This window comes from Colletotrichum tamarilloi, assembly GCF_030869305.1.
Source record: "Colletotrichum tamarilloi strain Tom-12 chromosome Unknown Scaffold_36.1, whole genome shotgun sequence".
Taxonomy (NCBI): domain Eukaryota; kingdom Fungi; phylum Ascomycota; class Sordariomycetes; order Glomerellales; family Glomerellaceae; genus Colletotrichum; species Colletotrichum tamarilloi.
The window spans coordinates 237,640-259,277 of NW_026849419.1; the positions used below are offsets into that span (position 1 = coordinate 237,640).

Sequence of the window (21,638 nt, forward strand, 5' to 3'; positions counted from 1 at the left end):
AAGGAAGGGGGAGAGGGGGGGAAAGCGGGGTGTTTGCGTGTTTGCGGGCTCTCGGAGCCGGAGCCTGGCCGGTGAGGGTCAGGTTCTGGTTCTGAGGGCCTGCCTTTATATCAGAGAAAAGAACCATTGCGTTTCACTATCAGGAACCATGTGCTTGTGACCGTGATCATACTTAAGTAATGATACCATCGTCTCTAGTGCTTACTTGTCGTTTGGGAACTGCTTGATCTACATTCCCCCAAGCTTAGATATGTAGAAGCAGCTCAGATTCAGTTTGGACGTAATTGCAGCTGATTTGAGGTATTGAAAGTCGTCACCTAACGCTCCGCGTTGAAGGGGCTCGGGTACACGCCGAACAAAGCTATCGCGAAGAAGAGAAGAATCAGAGTAGGGGAGGGGAAGGCGCCCCGTGCCAAGAGTTCTATCCCTCCGCTCTATGTCCCTCTACTTACCTTACGTGTACCGAACGAGACCAAAGAAGAAGGAAGTCTGGCCTTGGAGGAACCAAACCAAAAGCGTGGGATCACTGTGGCCGAGGAAGTTGAGATCGTACCTATGGCTTCTTCACAATCTCTTAAACGCATTCCTCTCGACGCTTGTGGCAGGAAGGAAAGGGAAGATAGAGCCTCTTCTCTTTCCTTACCCCTCGTTTCTAAGGGCCGTTTAGAAAAAAAGAGTCGGTAGCAATCACCTGAAGCAATTCCGTCCCCCATCCTCGAAGCCTTTCAATATTCTAGAAACTCCAAAATTCTATTATCGTCATTTTCTCAATCACACACATCGTCCATTTCCAAAACATGGCAGGTAGTTCAAAAGCGGCTCTCCTAAGCCGCCCACATCCCGCCCCCTCGCACCCAGAATAGGCAGGTTTTCGGCGAAACAACATGCCCACAATTCCGTCAGATCGGACCCGGGCTCGGGCTCACAGCAAAGAGCCAACCGGACCAAAAGAAACGCCCCTCAACGCCGCCCGCGAAAACAAATGTATTCAAGCTGTCCGCGGCCGCCGAGAAAATGGAGTCAAATCGTCAACGGGGTGCTCAACACGTCTTATAACCGACGATTCTGGGGAAATGTCAGCAAACTACGTCAAACGTGCTTTACGTCCGTTAACACCGTGAGCAGATCACTGATTTACATATTCGAAATCATGCCATGATAATGTCACCGCAAAGAAGATCGAGGCACTCTCTCGAGATATAAGTCTAACATCACCAACTCCCTCTAAAACCTCATAACAGCTCCATAAACCCACACACTCCTCCAAGCGCCACCAAACTCGCAACAATGGTCAACGTCGCAATCGCAGGCGGCACCGGCGCCGTAGGCCGCACTCTCATCGAAGTCCTATCCACGCAGACAAAACACCAAGCCTTCATCCTCTCCCGCAAGGCCCCCAACCCAGAGGAGACTCCCCTGGCACCGACGTTCGAGGTAGACTACTCCAATGTCGACGCCCTCAAGGCGTTCCTCGAAGAACACGACATCCACACCGTCATCAGCGCGTTCGGCATCACCGCCACATCCCTCGCGACGTCGCAGCTGAACCTCATCAAGGCGGCCGACCTGTCGTCCGCGACGAAGCGGTTCATCCCCAGCTCGTTCGCGATGCGGTATCCTGAAGAGTGAGCTTATTCATCAAACATCGTGCTTTCGTAACGGTGAACTAACAAACCATCACAGCGGCGTCGCCCTCCTCCCGCCCCTAGAACACTACTTCACCTCCCTCCGCGCCCTCTCCAACACAAACCTCGAATACGCCGCCGTCCACAACGGCACCTTTCTCGAATACTTTGCTCCCCCCACCTTGAAATCCCACCACCCGCACAGCACAATCGTTCTCGACATCGCCCACGCCGCCGCCGCGATCCCAGGCGACGGCAATACCCCCGTGACATTCACATACACCTTTGACGTGGCGCGCTACGTCGTCGCGGCGCTGGACCTGCCCACCTGGCCGGCGGACCACGAACTCCGCATCGTGGGCGACGAACTCACCTTTAACGAATTCGTCAAGCTAGCCGAGGAAATCAAGGGCGAGAAGTTCAATGTGATCTACGATGACGTGGAGAAGTTGAAGAGGTCTGAGATTTCAGAGTTGCCCGGCCACAAGGCGTCGTATGCGCAGTTCCCCAAGGAAAGGTTGCAGTGGTTCCTGTCGATCTTTGAGCTTTGGATGGCGACTGGGTTGGGAAAGGTTGAGGGCGGGAAGGGGTCGTTGAATGAGCTGTTTCCAGAGATTAAGCCTTTGACTGCGAGGGAGATGTTGGAGAAGTATTGGAAGGCATGAATAAGTAAGGTGGTGGTCTAGGGTACTTGGTGGGCTTGAGTTTCATTGCATCCCAAATTTGAGTTCAAAGGATCGGATGTTACCCAGACCATGTATTGGAGTACCCCAAAATCGAAATAAACATGTTCAAATCGCTATCCTCAACTCAATAACGACCTCATGATGAGGCCACGGAAAATGCAAAAATGAAGTTGTTGCGACCTACGTAGGGATCGAACCTACAATCTTCACAGTATGACTAAGACAGAAGCCGAAATGTGACGCGATGCCATTTCGCCAGCAGGCCAACGCTGACTGATGACAAAGACGGTGCAGCAAACAGTTTATGTACCTCACTCTGGTGGGGACTCGGGTCTCCGAAGGAGTGGAAGCTGCCCCACGATGTGGGGTTTGATCTCCCGATCCCTCGACAAACATAGTAGAATACAACACAAACAGTACTTGGTAGACAAAGGATTTCGCATATTGCTTTTTTGTTTGTTTGTTCAGGCATTACAATTAGATCCCCGAGATCGATCATATCGGGGATCTTTGTGACAGAAAGAGAAATCTAAACAAACAAATCTAACAAACGAACTGGGTATCGCACACAGGAGGGGAGGCCCGCGCATCCGGGCAAAGGTAAGGTAGGAATACACTGCATCGCATCGCAATCGCATCGCAATCGCAATCACTTCACCTCCACAACAACAGCAGAGTCAGCAGACCCCGCGTCCGTCTGGGCATCTGCCTCAATCCTGCCACCTTCGCCATCGCCCTCGCTCTCCGCCTCGGGGGCCCACACCGCTTCAATGATGCTCATCCTGCAGCCCGGGGGCCTCATGACACCCTTAAACACAAACCGCTCGTCCGCGGCCCTAAAGAGCTCGCGGTACTCGTCCTCGTTGCGCTCCTGTGCGTTGAGCACCGCCAGCATCACCATGTCCATGCTGCGGATGATGCGCTCGTCCCAGGGCGTCTCCTGTCCAGCCTCGCGGAGGCAGTGGTCCTTGATGACTACCCTGGCGCCTGGTTTCAGTGCCGGGACGAGGTTCTTGAGGATGGAAATGGCGTAGGGCGTCGAGTAATTGTGCATGATCCAGCGGAAAAAGTAGACTGTTTGTGCGGCTCAGTCAGACTTGGGGCGTTCCCCACAACGCAATCCTGGGAAAAGATAGAGACAAAGAACTCACCATCGGCATCTTTGACGGTCTGCTCCTTGAAAAAGTCGTGCGCCATGAGCTGAACGCGCTCTGCAACCTGAGCGTCCTCACACAACGGGCTTGGCGCCGAATCCACAGTCTTGGGGAGGTCCTGAACCACAAACTTCATGTTCTTCCACCTCTTGGCCAGATCGATCGACACGAACCCATGGCTGCCGCCAATGTCGACCATGGTTCCTCCCCTGGCGTCAATCTCTTCGAAATCGTACGAGTCGACGAGATGCCTGACCTCGTAGCCCTCTCCGCCCGTCAAGCTAAGCATGGCACCGCCGAATCGCTTGGCGCGAGGAGGGTCCTTGCCAAAGGTGACAAACATTGGCTCCTTGTCTACGGTGTCGAATGCAAAGTTGAAGCCGGTTCGTGTGAGGGACGTGGCTTCTGGGTAGGCCTTGAGAGCCTGCAAAACGTGCGCAGACGCTGGGAAGTTGTCCTCGAGGTTGTAGCCCACCCAATCCTGAAGAGCTTGGTCTTCGGCCAGGAGGCGTGATGCCGCGGTATGCGCAATTACTCCATGGGACGGCTCGCGGAAGATACGGTTTGTCATGACATGACGCAGGACACGGGCAAGGTTAACGGGATCCAGTGTCGTCTTGGTTTGGAGCTCTGCCAGTGTGATAGTGCCGTCGATGGGTACGAGCTTGGCTGGGAAATGTTAGTCTCGGGTCCGGTAGAGAAACCTCCCAGCTCCGCAGTCTTGGGCTTACCGATGCCGAAGTGGTTGACAAGCTGAAGGCTCAGACTGTCTTGAAACTGTCCAACTAATCAGCTTACGACCTTTACCATTTTCCAGACCTCTCTACTCACACTCCACGTCTTCCACCGAACGTCCTCTCTCGGGCCGTGAGCCAATGCTTCGAGCTCTCTCGTCGCAAAGATAATCTCCATACGACTCTTTTGGATGTCCTCGGGAAGCTTGGGAAAGTCGCCGGGGCCATTTGGATCCAAGGAAGGCATTGGAAGATTGTTCTCTTGCATGTACCTCTCCAGCTTCTCTGTTTCGGATGCAATCTTCTTAGCAAGCTCCGTTAACCTCGACGGCGAGTACGTAGGCTTCTCCGAGGCGACAGGCGCGGGCTTTGCAATCGGCGCTCCATTGGGGACATCGTCTCTGGGTTTGGCGGCAGAACGAGTAATGAATGGGGTGAATGATCGTCGGTTTTGCTTCTTCTGCTCAACCTCTGCGGCGGTGGGTGACGGGCTGGTACCCAGCCAGTTGCTAAACTTGAATTTGTTCATCTTTGCGGTGGCAGTCAGAACGAAGATGTTGATGGTCTGCGGGTGTCGCGAGGACTTTGTGCTTTTCTAGTTAGCATGGGTGAAGGGAATTGCTTGCGCCAGGAAAGGGGGCGGTTCACCCGCTTGAGATACAGGAGCACTAGCATCGTTGATCGCAGACTCCGCCTTCATTAGCCCTCTGTGCTCGAGCTTGAGATTGAGCTAGATTGGGCTAAGGCAGGTACATGGTGAAGGGACGCGCCAGACGATGAAGCTGCGGGGCAACAAGATATGGGGGCAAGGACTATTCGGGAGGCTACTTTGGAGATGCATTCGATATGAGGGAAGAAGATGGTAAGAAAGGCACTTGCACACACCTTCCAAATGCCTCAGAACTACACGGGAGTCGATTCCCGCGATCCTCTGAAATAGGTTGGGCGACAAATTCGCGGATAGAGGTGACAGACAGGGTTGCGGCGACGCTCGGAACGATTGTGACACAGAGGGACCCGAGGACACGGACTCGGTCTCGACTGACACAAATCAGGGCCAGCTGGCATGCAAAAGAAACGGTGACGGCTTTATACCAAGTTCGCCAATGGCTGTGAAGTACGGACACGGGAAATCGAGGTCTAATCGGTTTGTCTGGTAAACAAGTTTGCAGTGAGTTTGCGGCGATGAGTTTGTGAGCGCCGAGAAGTTTGGGGGGAAACAATCGAAAACTCTCATCAAAACACCAGAGGGACCCAAGGGGACGGCAAGGAGGGATACATCCCAGTTTAATACGACGGACGGCATTGGGCGATGGGTACTGGGAAGGTAAGGTAAGGTAGGGGACCCAGAGTACTACTTGGTAGATGAGCAGAGGCAGAGGCAAAGAAGTACGGTACTGACGGGAGGGAGAGACCAAGGTAGAGAGCCAGACACAAATGGAACGAAACAGCGAGGATGGAACTCTTGGTTCACCGAGCGTGGGCCTTGGACGGAACAGGAACTGGGATGGGCGCTGAATCGCTCAGTATTGCGACGACACCTCATTAGCTAGCGGCGGTCCATGCTTTGGGATCCGACGCCATGGGCTGGGATTGCCGTCTGCGTTGCGTGCCTTTTGCGTCCAAGTCTCTCCTTGTCCTCGACTCGCTGGGCTTTTTAAGCTTGGGAGTGGCTGGCGGCTAGAAGAGTCTGTTCGGACGAAGGCCATGCGCCGGCGCGGAGCCATCGACGATCGCTCAGGGTCCCAAGCTTCCCCCAAGCTAAGCTGCATGGCTGTGAATGGGCATCGTCGACAAATGTCATGATGAGCTCTCCGTTCAGAGTTGAATGTCGACCGAGACCGAAGCCGTGTGAGGACTGATGACTGATGACTGAGAAGTGGGATCAGCGAGACGGACAGGGGCCCGGCCGGGAGTCGAACGGGTAAATTGAAACCAAATGGGACAGGGCAGACAAAAGCGGTGGTCGCCGTTAAGGACCCTACGCAGTAAGGACTGTGACGAGAGGTAAGGTGAGGTAGTTTGACCGGTGGCAGCGTCGTATCAATTCGTTGACGAATCCCGCCCGCCGTTGAACGGGGAATTCTGCAGTGCCGTTGATTTGGGAACCTGTTCGTCAATTGACCGGCGCGGGTTCGGAACAGACGTGAGAGGAAGGAACGGGAAAGAGACTGGTCACATTTTCTCGCATAGTTGCCGTGGTCAGATGTCAAGTTTCCGGTTGATCGATGGCAGGCGGCGGCCGGCCTGGGATGTGTGGGATGTTTCCTGGTTAGGAAAGGGAGGAAAGGCAATCCTCCCGGGTCCCGTCTGGCGTCTCGTCTCGTGGCAGGTGGCAGTATGGCAGACTGACTAGTGACACCTGAGCTTTGTCGAGTCGGGGAGGAAGGCAAGGAGGGGAAAGCATGGAAGGTGCAGACGAGTGCAGTTGCCAGTCACTCACTTCCTGCAGTGTGGGTGCACCACAACGGGCTGTCCCTTCCCTTCCATCTACCTTACCGAAGTACCATAGTTAGGTATCCCCCGCCTCGTTACCACACAGGCGGTGGGCACCTTCCCACGGGCGGCTTCCACGACACCGGTGACGGGGCAAGCGTGGCTGTCCTGCGCACTTTCCAATTGGGCTTGACAAGTTGACAGTGTTGGGGAGGTGCGGCACAGCACCATTACAACCCGGTCTTTCCATCCCGTCAACAACGTGGAAAGACCTGACCAACCATTGACCAATGGACTTGTTCAATACCTTGAGGCTTACCGTCAGGTGGAGTCTCAACCAGCAACTGCAGCGGGAATTAAGTGGTTCTGGCCCTCGCTACGGACATGTCTCTCTGTTTTTTCTTTCGGAAGGAACCTAACAACTGAACCATTGACGGCTTCCATGCAAGTTCCATCCCTTTCCCCCCTGCTGAAAAGCACGAGAGAGGGTACCCGAGGTTCCGAACCTGGGAAATGGCGTCCTGAAATCCCTGGTCGTCTTCTTGCAATGCAACGGCAACGTGCTCCATCAGCCAATGCCGCCCGTCTTCCGCCCTCCTTTCTCCTCCTCCTAAGCCACGGCTTGCACCACATTACTTGATCCTATTCCCCTTCCATCAGACACCGCAGAAGCTCGTTGTCTAGCGCTCGCCCATGTCACCTCATCACGAAAACTATGCTCCTCTTGCAATCTCGCCTCTTGTCGCCAAGACCCGACCACGATGCGGCTACCCATGTGCACCTTCTAGCCGACCGTCTCGTCACTCTTCACATCCTCTCGCCAAGCAGAAACCCATACATGATACGTCCGTAATGACGACCATACCGAACCTACACACCACCAAGCTCGTCAAAGTCGCACAAACCCACTCCGCTTGCAGAATTCCAGAACAGACACTCGCTCAATACTGAACGCTAATGGCCCTCCACGAAGCCACAGACCCTATCTCGAAGCAAAACCCGCCTTAGGACTAATACCTAGGAGCTCTTCCTCAGTGCACTACGAATACCTAGGGAAATCCCCATACGCCGGCTTTTGCGCATACATGATCCGCAATGGCATGTACATCAAAGCCGCATTATCGTGATACGCTCGCCGCACGCTGACGAGGAACATTTCAATCTGCTCTGGTGTCCATAGCAACCCTCTGGTCAGTGGGCCGAGGGCAATCGCCTGCAGTCCGTCGAGAAGAATCGTCCTCCAGTACATGCCTACTGTCTTGAGCACCCGGTTTCGCGGCCACGTACCAAGCGGTACGTGGAAAATCTTCTCCGTCACGTTGACGAACCCGGCCTCGCGCATCATATTAGGCAGCCGGTCACCTGCGGCAGCATTAAAGTCGATGCCGAGGCTCGTGAGTCCCTGGGTTACGAAACTCCAATACTGAGCCACCGGGTGTGAGGGCGGCATGGCGTTGTATGCCGATGACGGGAAGTGATGGATCTCTTGCAATTCGATCCAGCCGCCGGGTTTCAGGTGCCTATCAACGTATTAGGCCTGCCATTGACAAGTCGTAGACATGAGACTTACTCGTATGCTCTATGGAACAGGTTTCTCCAGTTCTTGATGGCCATAACCGTGTGTCGAGAATGGATATAATCGAAATGATTCCTTGGATACAACCACGAACTTTCCACATCGTCGACCTCAAATTTGACATTTGGCGGTACCCAGTCCGGTTGAATGGGGCTGAGATCGACTCCCAGCACTGTTGCACTCTCAAACTGGTCGCCCACTACATCGTCGTTAGCATCACGAACTCTTCACCAACTCTGCAAAAAAAAAAAAAAAAAAAAAAAAAAAAAAAAAGAGTCTCTGAACTTACTCTCAATAGCCCATGCGCCTGTCCCCGTCCCGATGTCCAGAATTTGCTGCGGCCACTCGCCAATGGGTGCAAAGTGCAGCTTCTGATTGCACAGGAGCTTCACCATGGCATGCTTCATGTCTTCACGCTCCTGCTCCACCTCGTCGTTGGGAAAGTTGTACAGCCCTTCTCGGAAGCGGTGATAGCGTCGCCCATTCTCGTACATATAATCTCGGACTGATGACGTGACGGACGTACTGGCATTTGTCGCACTGTCGCTTCCGTATCCGCCATCCGACTCTGTGCCGTCGAAAATCGAGGCCATGTCGTCACTGTCTGCCACGATGGAACTTTCGGCTTGCGTTGCAGCTTCCGACGATTCTGTGACCTCTTGCTCGACCGACAGATCTGGGAAAATCGGGACGCCATTGGGATGCGTCAAAGGCGACCGCAGCGCAGGAAATACATCGCGAGGCAGGTGTTGGTTCGCCTCATATGCGTTACGGTTGGCAGATACCACATCGGGTGCTGCTTGAGTCCTTCCCACGGGTTCGCTAGTGTCTGTCTTGGCCGCCGCGGGGTCATCGGATAGCCGATCGAGCCTGGGCGGCTTCTCCTTCTTAGCTGGCGCCGATGCTGTCGCGTCCGTCATTGAGTCGATCATTCGTTGCTGGTTTGAATGCGCAATGGCGGGTTCTGTTGTGTTTTCTGCAAGTTGAGAAGAGAGCCCGAGGTTTCGCTCCTCGTGTTGCGGGAGCACGAGTTGACCGTCGGGCGCCACATATTGCTTTTTTGAGGTCCATGCCTGACCAGGGATGCCATCATCCTCTCGCGTCGCAAAAGCGGCTGGCAGCTCGTGTCTGCTCGCAGAAAGTGTCTCAGATCCGATGCCCATAGAGATATGAGCCTTGTGTTCTTTGTCTCGGAGCTCTTCTAGAGACGGTGTTCTAGCGGTTCCACCAGATGCCAACAGCGTCTCGCTTGTCTGCTCATCTGCTGTCGAAAGCCCCGTCATTGCGGTCATTGGACGATGTGCGCAGTAAAAAACGGCCGCCGCCTTGCGCTTCGATGCTTCAGTCTCGGTCGGTTCCGATCAGAGCTTGCTCTGATGCTGTCAGACTCTTTTGTTGTCGCCTCTGCGCCACTCGAGCATCAAGAAGTTGACGAGTATTCTGGGAGATGGCCCGATCTTTAAAAGCGCAGATTCAGCCTGAACTTGTATCATGCGACGAATAAGGAGGCAACTTGCAGCTACAGTTGTACGAGGCACTGGTCATTCACCATCAGCCAACGCTCGGCCGTGGCGCACAAACAGGAGCTTGGCGAAACTCCAAAGTACAGCACGTTGGAGCTTTATTTGAGGGCATGACGGAGGGAATGACAGCTCAGGCCACCCATGCGTCAATTACTTGACTTCGCCAATACATGCAAGTTGGGTGGACAGGTCTGAATGTGATCCGTCATGGGCCCGTTGGTCTGGCCTGCTCTTTGTGGCTTGCCCTCAATATCGTTTCCAAACCAGGCCTCTTCCCTTCTTCTTTCCTTTCCCCCACAGTGGGTACGGAAAGGCTCGACCCCTCGCCAAGACGGCAAGCAATCTATGGCCTTCCCTGGAGCTGCAACTTGACAGTACGGATAGATCGTTCAGCTCCAATTACCTGGTCGGTGCGAAATCTCTGCGCCGCAACAACCAACAATGTGACAAGGTTGCCTGTCCCGCCCGCGGCCCATCCCAGATCGAACACGCTGCTGCAGGGGCCTAGACTGGCTCTCGAGCCGCCGTCCTGGTTGACTTGCGGACGGACTTGACGGAGGATGGGCGGGGTGGGGAAGGTTGCATCGATGTAGGTTTGCGAAGCGACAATGGCCATTCTTCTCTAGTCCCTCGATTCGTTGGTTGGATCTTGAGCAACCAAGTTCTCGCTCGCATTTGGATCTGCATCCTTTCCTTCGAGGCTTCAGCTATGCCCATCGACCTCTTGTCCAAAGATGGGCCGTCGGACAGCTGATGGTTGCCTCCATTGTCTTCGGATGAACACCGTTCGCGCATCAATTGACGCAAGACGAATCCCGTCCTTCGAAATCAAGATCAAAACATTCCTTTCCACGAATCACCATTTCGACACGATGGGACGGACCACTCAAAGCTCTCAAGGGCTAGGTCAGGCTTCGCGTGAAGTCATCTGCGACATGATTGGTGCTTGGCCAAGGCAGCAATCCAACAGCCTCACTGTTGGTCGTCGTTTCGAGCTCAGTTCCAGGTTTCAATTGTTCGCCATCAACCCACCGCTATCACCAAATTCACCAAATTCGAATGTTTCCAGTGGCAGCAATGTCGGAAAGCGCCATCTCCATCTTACGGAGTGAAAACAACGTCTGCTCAGCCTGTGCATTCATCAACTTTGATTCCTTCATTCATCATGCCAAAGATGTGGTGGGCAAATCGTTACACGACATCGACAAGCGCTATCTCGGACTAGATTCTCCAGACTCCCCATTTGCGCTGCTAGTATGTGATGACAACGGCGCGGTAGAGATGGTAGGCATTGAAGTCGATCACGTCGAGAAAACCTCTGCTTGTCCCTGTTACGAGATATTCAAGATACTCAAATTTGAAGGGTCGCATACTTACCTTGTTTACTTGCACCCTTCGCGAAAACAGTATGATCTACGAATGAAGGACAAGAAAGTTACACGTCCACAGCTCAAAGTGTGTCAATTGTATGATTTCAACCGTACGTCAAGGCTGAGTGACGGTTTAACGGCGAGAAACATCAGAACCTTCCGCTGGGATCGCACTTTCAAGTTGGTCCAACCCGGCCAGCCCGATCCCAAACTGTCAGCAGACTTGTTATCCATCAAGTCTGCCTTGGCGCGCGAGGCTTGCCGGCATCATCTCAAATCAGAGGGAGGTCAGAATTGGGAAGCATTGTTTCGACGGGGACTACCTGGGTGGAGTGTCATAGACTGCTTCACGGACGAAATTGTCAACCTCGAGGATTGCGTTGCGTCGGCGGGGTCTTTCGATGCAGTCGAGTACGCTACCCTGAGTTATGTCTGGGGGTCCGCACAGAGCGATTGTCCGAGGCTTGGTCGCAAACTGCCCGCATCCGTGCCTCGAGTCATCGAAGATGCAAAGACTGTAACGGCTTCGCTAGGATTCCGGTATCTTTGGGTCGATCGCTATTGTATCCCTCAACATTGTGCCAAAGAGGCCCACGACCAGATCTGCAACATGAACCTCATCTATGCCCGGTCCTGCATCACCATCGTTGCTGCAGCAGGCCAATGTCCGGACTACGGTCTTCCTGGGGTTGGGAAGACACTGCGAAAAGTACTTGACACTTTCCAAATCGGATCTCATACCATCAGACGAATGCCCACCGATGCAAAATGGGTTGAGCAGCAGATCCAGCACTCCAAGTGGAATACGAGAGCTTGGACTTGTCAGGAGGCAGCTTTATCAACGAGGCGACTGTACTTCACCGACCACTTTGCCCTTTTGGAGAATGGAAATGAGGGAGAAAGCTACATCGAAGGCTTGCCGAATCAACTTTGCCCAAAGAACGGGACCGCATGGGATGGTATAAATACGTTAGGTTCTATTCCCCACGCGGGAAGCTATGCAACCCGGGAGCTTTCTTTCGAGGCAGACGTCTTTCGCGCATTTCAAGGATGTCAGTCTCATTACAACCATGTCCACATGGGGACATCTGTCTTGTTTTGTGGAATAAGGATAGGAAATGATTGCGAATTTTCGTCGGCTTTGATTTGGGAAATGCCAGCATCTTCGTCTCGGCCGCAAAGACGCGCTGGGGGGCAGAGTTGGACGTGGCTGGGATGGCATGTCTCACGGGACTCCGAGTTATCGCTAAATCCCTCATGGGCTCCATGCTACGAATCGCATGGGAGCAAGTATGCGAGTTTTGTGCCTACTGTACAAGTTTCACTTCGGTATGCGGATGGGTTCACCTTCAAGTGGGCTTCCATGACGAAGGAGCGGATCTACAAGTTGATGGACGACCGAGATGAGGGCACCATAGAGTTCATCCTTGTGACGGGACTGACTTTCGGATTCAAAGCGTTGTGGTCCATGTCTAGTCGAGAGAAAGATGTTGCCAGGGCTAGGTCATGGGCGAACACCAGCCCAGGCCTTAAGAGTGCCATCGTTCGTGGGTCACGTTTGAATGACTTGGACGAAATTGCACGGAAATCCTACGGCATTTCGCAAGATGAATTGTTAGATGAGTCTCGAGCTCTTTGCCTTTGCATTGGGTCGTGTATCAATTGGGGAAAAGGTCAACTCCATTGTCTGGGATTGGTGTCGTCCGATGGCGGGACGACTTGGCAGAGATTGAGCATGTTCAGGATCCATTTCGGAGAATGTAGGACACACGTATGTCCGGACGCTTTCGGGTGGGAACGGAGGGAGCTCAAAATACGCTGAGCCATGATGATCTGCTGCTTTTAAGCACCTGTGTAAACATGATATCGTTAATAAGTCAATGGCTCTATAGAATCATCGACGGCAGCCTGCTCTCTATCGGTCTCCGGTAGAGGTTATCCGGTAACATGAAGTTGGAGGGCTTGAGATTCTGGTGCACCTTTCTCTTATTCTCTCTGCTTGTCGTTGGATTTCCATTTCTTATCTTTGCGCGCGGTCACGATCCTAATTTCTAGATATTTCCTAACATAATATGTGAATCCATGGTACAAGAAATCGTGCAGGCACCTTGACCTTGGAGTTCTGTCGTTGGTGGCGCCCCAGGTTGCGCATGTGCCTTTATAGACGTCCTCCCTCGTCCCATCACGAAATTTTGGGACCAAGATCGTCCGTACGTGAGCTTGACGGCATGACGGCTGTCTCCCTCAGATATACTCATAACTGCTACAGTTCCGGAGAAGCATGGGAGCCAGTTAAGAAACAAAATTCATTGCTTGGTTTGGATGATATTGCCTGAGAAGAACGCGGTTGCCGCTGTTCTTCCTCCTCCAGTGTACGGCAATGCTTATGATAGGCCATATTGCACGCGATCTCCGGGCGCAAGTGGAAAGTCCCTAGCAAGAATGGCCTTCGAACCGTAAAATGCTTGAGGTATCTCCGTTGACGTGTTGGTCATTCCGATGACTCTACTCCGACACCGTGCCTCGCGACTATCATCTTCGTTTCGGAGATGGAAAGTGCCAACGCCATAAGTCAAATCAGGTTTCCCGTAGGTCTTTTTCCCAGCTGTGACTTATGAACCATCGAATACACTAGAGCTAACGACAAAAACTCAGCGGCAGTGTCATCTAATTGTACTTCACCATCAATCTGCAAGAGTATACTAGAAACAGCTCCATCTAACCGTAAGTCAACCTCAACCCCCTTACAAATATCAATCAGACACTAACCAGAAATCAACGACAAAGACCATCGACGATGGACGAATCCAAAAACGAGACCGGCAAACTGGGAGGTGTATACACCTACTTCCAATCCCTCCCCAATCTCATCCCCCGACGCGCGAAAAACTTCATCTGCGGCTGCTTAGACGACATTGTTCTCCACAGCATCACCTCCATCTTCATCAAACCCTTTATAAGCTACGTCTTCTTCACCACGGTAGTCTTGGTCTTGATTGCGGAGATCGCGCCCCACCCCTTGATCTTTGCCCTCTTCTCAATCTCCGCATACGCGAAGCAACATATCGTGGATATGGTGATCACCGGGTTGGTAAAGTCGGTGACTGCGATTTGGGTTGATGCCGTGGTGCTGTGGTTTATCGTGTCGGTACACTTCTTTCGCGAGAGGAGACGACGGATTCCGAGGAGGGAGTGGATTGCTGCGTGGGAGGTCATCTCTTTGGGGATTAATGCGGTCGTATACCTTGCCCCGTGGGCGCCTAAACAGGACTTCTCTGCCGCGTATGACTCGGCCTCGGCAACCCCTTCCAACGAGGATGGGGAGTTTCAAATGACGTGGGGACACTACGCTTCCCTACTGCTCGTTCTCCGCGAAGTAAACGGCGCGTTTGTGGAGCACATTTGGCAAACGAAGCTCGATGCCCAGACGGCACCCAAGGACGGGAAGTACGAGTGCCTCAGGAGACTGTGGTATGGTTTCCGCTTCTGGGGTTGGAGTGTGTTGAGTCGGGCCATGATGTATCTGTGTGTTATGGCTGCTTGGGATGCGGTGGTGGAGTTGGTGGTTTGGGAGTATGTACCTGTGGCGTACGGAGGGTTGGCGTTCTTTGGGATGATCGTTGGGATGTTGACGGTTGCTGTGCTGTGGGTTTTGGAGCGGTGGAAGGCGATGCGGGGGATTAGGGTGGATTTGGAGGGGTATGGAAGCGATGAGAGCGATCATGAAGAGGGCGATGAGGATGAGGAAGAAGATTATGAGAGCGACGATGACGAGAGCGACGATGACGATGACGACAGCGACGATGACGATGACGACAGCGACGAGGACGATAGCGATGGGGACGATAGCGATGGGGACGAGCGCGAAGGGGACGTTGACGACGAGGATCATGAGGCGTATAAGGACAGTCGGGAAAATCATTCCCTAGGCTGTAAACATTCTCTAAGAATTCTAAGATGTTGAGGAATCCAAAAGTTGACACCACGAGGTCAACTGTACGCCGGGAATAGGCCAAGGACATGCTCAAGATCATACTCCAAGCACCTCACAACTAGAGACATCATTAGCTAGCATATGTTCATCAGTCACGTCGGTAGTCCCACAGGAAGTACACTCGTCTCATCGCCGCGTGGAGCATCACAAGAAACCCAAGGAGTGTGATTCAAACTCACAGTGTCTTGTAAGAAGTACTTGCCAAATCCGGCTAGTCACCTGACACCCGGCCGCCGGCGCCGAACCCGTGCCCCACATCGGCAAAGTGACTCGATCCCCCGCGCCACCGCCTCCGTCCTCGGAACGGGTCCCAACATCAGTGCACCTGCACCTCGCCTTCCGTCTGACATTCCAACCACCAGGCACCCGCACCACCACAACCAGGCACCTAAACTTAACGACGCCATCCAGGCACCCACGTTCTACAAAGTCGCCATCATCGAAGCATCAATCCCTCCTATCTCCTTGCTCCCTCAAATCAACCGAACTCCAAAAGCCGCAACAGAACTCATCCACCAAAATGCCTCCCGCAGCGCCAACACCACCTCTAAACTACACAACATCCCCCTCCCTCCTCCCCTACACCCTCCGCTTCCACCCCTACAACAAACCACCACCTCCCTCCTCATCATCGTCAACGTACCCCCAAGAGGTCTTTCACACCCACCGCCTCTGCGTAGGCGCCGCAGTCCTCTCCCCCTCCTCCCAGACCACCCCCAAAATCCTCCTCCTCCAACGCTCCGCAAGAGAATCCGCCCTCCCCCACAAATGGGAACTCCCCGGCGGGGCAGCGGAATCCCTCGACTCCAACTCCCTCGCCTCCGCCGCCCGCGAACTCTGGGAAGAAACCGCCCTCCGCGCCGTAAAATTCGCGGCGCTGGTGGGATGTTATCAATGGGAGGGTGCCAGGGCCGGTGAAGAAGCGCAGGCCGTGGCTGGGGACCAGGCGTGGGGGTTATCGAGGGGTGGGGTCGGGATTATCGAGGTTGGACGACGGTCTGATGATGCTGGGATTTCGGAGGGTGTGGGAGATGGGGTGATGAAGGATTCGCACAAGTTCTTCAAGGGACGAGATGCGTGGAGAAAGTATACTTACCTCGTGGAAGTTGAGACCACTGGGACAGGGGAGGTGAAGGTTGAGATCGATCCCGAGGAGCACGACGATTTCGTCTGGGCCACGGAGGAGGAGGTGCGTGCTGATCGGTGTGGGGAGAGGGTTTTTGAGTGGACTTCGGAGCATCAGAAGCTGGACATCTTAAGGGCTTTTGAGATTGCGAGGGGAAAGAAATAGGTTCATAACATGGGGGGTGGTGGATGGGCGAGGTTCATCGACAGACGGACATGACTAGAAGAAGCGCGTGGATGGATGCCATTGGTGTTCTCAAATTCTGCCTAGAGACCTGAGGACCCCTCTATAGATATAATTAATGAATACCTAGATCTACATCTTCGCAGCCGAACCTCGGAACTCATCAGTCTCTACTTCTTCTTCGATCCCCTCCCGCCTCGTCCCCCCTTGCCCTGCTGGCCCTTGGCCCCCGAACCACCACTCCCACCAGACATCATAACCCGTACCTTGCCAACTGGCACGACATTAATACTCTCCTCCGCCTTGAGCGCCTTCATAAGCTCCACCTCCCTAGGCCACATCTTCTCCTTATCCTGCGCCCGCTCGTCGAGCGCGCCCTTCTTGGACGAATCGCTCTTCCACCGCTCAAACACCTCCTTCACCGCCTTACCCTTCTTCACCGCCCCAGGCTGGAGCTTGGCTTTATACTTGAACTTGCCCATGGCGGTCCACGGCGCACAAACAGGTATCGCCTCGAGAATCTCGTCGCCGGGGAGGGGCCAACCCACCAGTGAATCGAGCAGCGTCATCTTGCTCAGCTCATCCGAGTCCAGGATCTCTACGCCCTCCTCGTTCATCAGCCTGCGAATCTCCTCGTGCTCGGCAGTCTCCTTTTGCTGCTTCTCATGCTGCGCGCGGCGACGTTCCTTTTGGTACGCCAGCTGGGCTTCGCGGTCGGCTTTACTCTGCGCCTCGGCTTCGGCTCGTTGCTTGCCGCGCGCGGAGCCGTAGAGGGCCTCGGCTGCTGCCCTGTCCTCTTCGTCTTGGTCCTTATATTTGGCTGCAATCTTCTTGGCTTTATTACGTCGGCCTCGTTTGGCTGGTTGTTGCTTCTCGGTCGCGGCGGTGCTTGGTGCACCGGACGGCTCTGCCGGGGTTGATGTTTGTCCTGTAGCTGCCTTGTCGCTCTCTTCTTCGTCGTCATCCCCGTCTTCTTCCTCGTTGTCCTCATCTTCCTTCTCTGCCGGCTCGGCTTCATCCTCCGCAGACTGTTCCGCAGGCTTGTCCTCTTCAATCTTGAGGTTTGACAACTCCTCGGCAGGGGACTCTTCAGATGGAAGCTGCTCCTCTGAATCATCCTGTCCACTCTGTCCAAGATTCTGCAGAGGGTTGTCGCGCGGCTTCTCGTCCTCCTGATCGTCCTCGGAGCCAATATCAGAAGCATCATCCGGGACGTCATCATCAGCTTGAGCGGCATCAGTCGCAGTCCCTGGTGCCGCGCTATCGGCCGCCGAAGCCGGAACATCAGCGGTCTCATACAGTCTGTGCTTCACATGCCTAGCCTTGCTCTCTTCGCTAATCTTGAACATGATGCCGAGACCGAGCAGAAGCTGTGCCGGAGGAAGGAAATTCTTCTGGCCCCGGACCATGAAGCTTCCCGTGGGGAGGTACTCTCCGGTAGGAGCAGACTTGGAAACCTGATCGGCGTTCACCCACCACGCGCCCATACCTGCCTTGGAGTCCCACGCACTCGAGCTGCACACGGCCATTGTGCCTGCCTGCGCCAGCGTTGAAGGAGGGATAGGCGCACCGGGATCGCTGGGGGTGTTCTTGATGATGACGGTCGCGGCGCCGTGCATGTCCGCGTGAACGTAGACGTCGCCCTTGCGGAGATAGCGCTTATACAGCATCTCGTTCTGCTGCGCATCCTTGCCTGCCAACACCAGGTATCCGTCAGACGAGACAAACCAGGTGAACTTTTCGAACCATATCTGCTTCCGGATTGGCGCAAGAACAGCCTTCTCCGTCTTGAGGCCCTTCTTCAGCTCAGCCTGGATCTTCTGCTCGGCGTTCTTCAACGCAATCTGAGACTGCAAAACCGTCTTCTCCTCCTTTTTGGCGGCACTTCTCTTCTGCTCGTGGTATCCTCTGGAGTTTGCCCATGGCGTAAGGGTGATATCAACATCAATCTCCAGATGCTTTGCGGTCTTTTGGTTGTTGCTGGTCTCCTCCTCGTCGCTGTCGGATGCATCAGAGTCGGTCTCGTAGTTGGACTCGTCGTCTTCAATTTCTTCCTCCTCTCCCAGCAGCAAGGTAATCGTGTTATCCGCAAGTTTCAGCGGCAGCTTAATGATCTCAGCCACTGGGTTGCGGCGCTTCTGTTCGCGCTCAATGAGCTTGCTGATGTCGACCCAATCCATGCCTTGCTGTAGAAGCCCATTGACCGCGTCCATCGCCTCCTGCACACGCTCGACGTTGGCCTCTATCGCGGTAGCCTTCTGGACGTTGAGTGACTTCGCCTCCCGGAGGCCCTCGATTCGCTTCTCCTGGTCGTTTCGCGCTGCATCAAGCTTCCTCCTTGCCGCGGCCTCTCGTTCAGTCAGTCTTGACTCCAGCTTCTGGCCCTCCAAAGACGAGAAGAACTCGTCGACAGTCTTGTTGTAGCCATCAAACTCGATGACCTTGACGGTAGGGTCGTTTGCAAACTTGTTTGGCAAGAAAGGGTGGAAGTCGTCGTAGAGAAGATCCGATCTCTTCGCCTCCTCTCCCTCTGCTGCTGGCGCGCCGTCCGGCTTCGATCGGTACTTTGCAAAAATGTAGCCCTTGGCCGTGGCAGAGCTAGTGGCAACTTCCACAATACTGCGGGCTTCGGTCAACGCCTTCAGAAGCGCATCCAGAAGCGATTCATCCTCGAGAATCTCGGCGGGTTTCTTGGTGCCGTCAAACTTGGTAATCTGGAATGCGTGGTCGACGAGAATAGGCGGTAATTCGGTGATCGTCGTCGCCAAACTCCTCCTCAACTCGTCACCAGGCTTCGTCTTGATCTTCTTCCCCGCAGAGACAGCTGTCGCGCTCTTCTTGACTGACGACTCCAGTGCCGCTCGTACTCTCTCCTTTGTGAGATCGGGAACGCCGTTGAAGTTCTGCCGGTTGTCTAACGAGTAGTTCAACCCGATTCGTTGAGGTTCCTGGCCCTCTCCTTCGGGGACGTTGCGCAGGAGTGTGAGGATCTTGAGGTCGGCATCGGTCAGGATGACGTTTCCGCTCTGCGTAAAGACAAAGTCAGTGGTTGATTCTTGTCGCAGGTAGATAAATCAAGCCACTTACAGCAAAGAACTCGAGGAAAAGACGATACTGGCCATCACTAAACTGAAACTCCAAGATTCTGTCCGTTCCAACCTGCTTAACAGACGTCAACCGCCTCGTCTTCAGAAACTTGCGCAACCGCGCCACAAAAGCCGAGGGCGCCGCGGCGGTCGTGCGTGTAAAGTCTGTAAGATGACATCGGAAACCAGAGTCGATAATAAGCTGCTTCTTATTATCGGGCTTGGCGAACTTGAGGAGTAGAATCTTGGAGGAGAGGTCGTAGACGTTGGCGAGTCGCAGGGTCGTCAGGCTCTCTTGGAGCTCGTGGGCGATGACTTTGACGTCGATGGACGAGAAACGCTGCTTCATGACTGCGGCAGTCGAGTCGTAGAGGTTTCGTATAGGGTCGGTTTAACAAAGCGAGCGCGCCAGTCTTTTTGTGGCGGCTTTGGTGTTGCAAAGAGTTGAATACGTTGCCAGTGAGGGGCAGGAATATGTGATGCAAATGAATAATCGCGGGGCATTCGTGGCTGAAGAGCTTTGAAAATGTGGAATGCGCCACGATGACGTCACGTGCTTGGTTTGTCACCGGGGACTTCACTCCATGTTCGTCGGGTCTTTTTGCCAATTGTCAGGAAATTCAAATAGTATTCAGTCTTGTGTAACTATTATTAAAATGATAAGAGACCCAGGCGCTTTCAATCAGGATTATAGGCTTCATTGATGGGAATTAGCCCCGTTGTGATTTCTCATCTCTCATCCCGAGCTGGCCGTGATGACGCACACCGAGCTTCTAGCGCCACATTTCGAGCTTCAAGCAAAGACGAAGAGCTGTCATACTAAATTAGAGCTCCGTGCCACCGGTTCGTGGTGACATATGCCAACTCAAATAAGATGCAACAAGGTCTTTGTCTCTGAAGTTTCGTTGTAAGTGAATTAATCATACAATCAGTCCAAGGCTTGCCAATCTTCGATGGATCCTTCAGAACCTCATGGGTCCATATGCTTGAACCAACAAAGCCTTGAATCAAGGAATAGGCTATACGCCCTCCATCAAAGGACGGCTATCATTCAAGACAATACACTTGATGATGGTTTTGGCAGCATGCCACTACGACATGTCACTCTATAGGTGGTGCGGCTCAGCAGCTTAAAAGGTCTGCAAAGTAGTATCAAGAACTTGACAGATATAATGCCCATGCCTAACCGCTCAAGCGCGTACTTGCTAATGGCAGTTTCCAGTGCGGTCTTCAAATCCATAGGTCGACGATCACTTTCTGAAGCAACTCGAAATCACAATTGAACACAGGCAGTGCATGGACTCTACTAGATGCTTCAACCCGCGCAGCGAAGCCATTGTTCACCAGTCTTGGCCTTCAACGAGGAAGAATGTTTGCCATGGACATTCAGCCGGCATAGACTATATCAGCTATGCCTTTCGCAGAGACGTGGCTGATATCGCCATTCACTTTGAGGGTTCGGCCTCAAATTCGTTGACCAACTGCCATTTCTGACCTCTTCAAGCGACGATCTCCTGCATCCTCCCTACAGCGGCCCCATGGCTCTGTTGTTTAACCGCCAATAGCAAGAAATATTCCCAAGCTCTTTTGACTTTCATGTGATCCATCCACATAATCACATCTGTTATCCTCTGTTCGATCCCGTCGGCGGCGGAGAGCGATGGTCGTCCAGTGCCGAAGAAAGGGTACTCAATTACAGTTAGCGCGGGAGCCGGGGCCAGTCAGTCGTCACGGCAACCAGGTGCTTTGCAGGGGAGCTCCCGCCCGTGTGCCCCGACCGGTTCGTCTGGTTTGATGGCTTTGGTTTGAAACCATTGACAATATGATGCCAATTGGGATGATCCAAGGACGGGGAGGCTGGTGATTATGAATAGCTCCAACCTCTCCCATTGAAGAGTGCCAGAGTCTCATGGGAGAGCAAAACTGGGACGGAGCAGCGTCTCCATGACTCTCTGATGGATCCAGGGGAAATGGGGAATCTGACTGCTGAGATCCATCAATGGTTTGAAGCCCCACTCGGGCGCTGCGGGCGGGATCCGTGAGGTAGGCAGGACCGCAGGTAGGGTACTTTGCCTTGGCCACGTCGTAGGCCTCCCTGGAAAAAGCAAAGCCGCCAGCCAGCCTCGTTTTGCATGTGCGACCGTC

At 53.7% G+C, this 21,638-nt stretch overlaps 7 protein-coding genes across 7 annotated transcripts; 4 read left to right on the forward strand and 3 right to left on the reverse strand.

Moving 5' to 3' along the window:
* Positions 1-1,287: 1,287 nt before the first annotated feature.
* CTAM01_09336 (uncharacterized protein) lies at positions 1,288-2,290 on the forward strand (the record flags this gene model as incomplete). The annotated part of the gene is made up of 2 exons (XM_060525355.1): positions 1,288-1,625; positions 1,684-2,290. The coding sequence occupies 2 exons, from the start codon at positions 1,288-1,290 to the stop codon at positions 2,288-2,290; spliced, it is 945 nt and encodes a 314-aa protein (XP_060380060.1).
* A 670-nt stretch (positions 2,291-2,960) lies between these two features.
* CTAM01_09337 (O-methyltransferase) lies at positions 2,961-4,874 on the reverse strand (the record flags this gene model as incomplete). Its single annotated transcript, XM_060525356.1, has 5 exons — positions 2,961-3,385; positions 3,463-4,134; positions 4,197-4,242; positions 4,297-4,782; positions 4,848-4,874. The coding sequence occupies 5 exons, from the start codon at positions 4,872-4,874 to the stop codon at positions 2,961-2,963; spliced, it is 1,656 nt and encodes a 551-aa protein (XP_060380061.1).
* A 2,800-nt stretch (positions 4,875-7,674) lies between these two features.
* On the reverse strand, positions 7,675-9,494 carry CTAM01_09338 (methyltransferase; the record flags this gene model as incomplete). The annotated part of the gene is made up of 3 exons (XM_060525357.1): positions 7,675-8,155; positions 8,206-8,410; positions 8,501-9,494. The coding sequence occupies 3 exons, from the start codon at positions 9,492-9,494 to the stop codon at positions 7,675-7,677; spliced, it is 1,680 nt and encodes a 559-aa protein (XP_060380062.1).
* A 1,317-nt stretch (positions 9,495-10,811) lies between these two features.
* On the forward strand, positions 10,812-12,868 carry CTAM01_09339 (uncharacterized protein; the record flags this gene model as incomplete). Its single annotated transcript, XM_060525358.1, has 3 exons — positions 10,812-12,104; positions 12,336-12,757; positions 12,796-12,868. The coding sequence occupies 3 exons, from the start codon at positions 10,812-10,814 to the stop codon at positions 12,866-12,868; spliced, it is 1,788 nt and encodes a 595-aa protein (XP_060380063.1).
* A 1,033-nt stretch (positions 12,869-13,901) lies between these two features.
* CTAM01_09340 (uncharacterized protein) lies at positions 13,902-15,068 on the forward strand (the record flags this gene model as incomplete). Its single annotated transcript, XM_060525359.1, has 1 exon — positions 13,902-15,068. One exon carries the CDS (start codon positions 13,902-13,904, stop codon positions 15,066-15,068), a length of 1,167 nt encoding a protein of 388 aa, XP_060380064.1.
* Positions 15,069-15,618: 550 nt separating this feature from the next.
* On the forward strand, positions 15,619-16,389 carry CTAM01_09341 (NUDIX domain-containing protein; the record flags this gene model as incomplete). The annotated part of the gene is made up of 1 exon (XM_060525360.1): positions 15,619-16,389. One exon carries the CDS (start codon positions 15,619-15,621, stop codon positions 16,387-16,389), a length of 771 nt encoding a protein of 256 aa, XP_060380065.1.
* A 188-nt stretch (positions 16,390-16,577) lies between these two features.
* On the reverse strand, positions 16,578-19,842 carry CTAM01_09342 (uncharacterized protein; the record flags this gene model as incomplete). Its single annotated transcript, XM_060525361.1, has 2 exons — positions 16,578-19,433; positions 19,495-19,842. 2 exons carry the CDS (start codon positions 19,840-19,842, stop codon positions 16,578-16,580), a joined length of 3,204 nt encoding a protein of 1,067 aa, XP_060380066.1.
* Between the last annotated feature and the right edge of the window lie 1,796 nt (positions 19,843-21,638).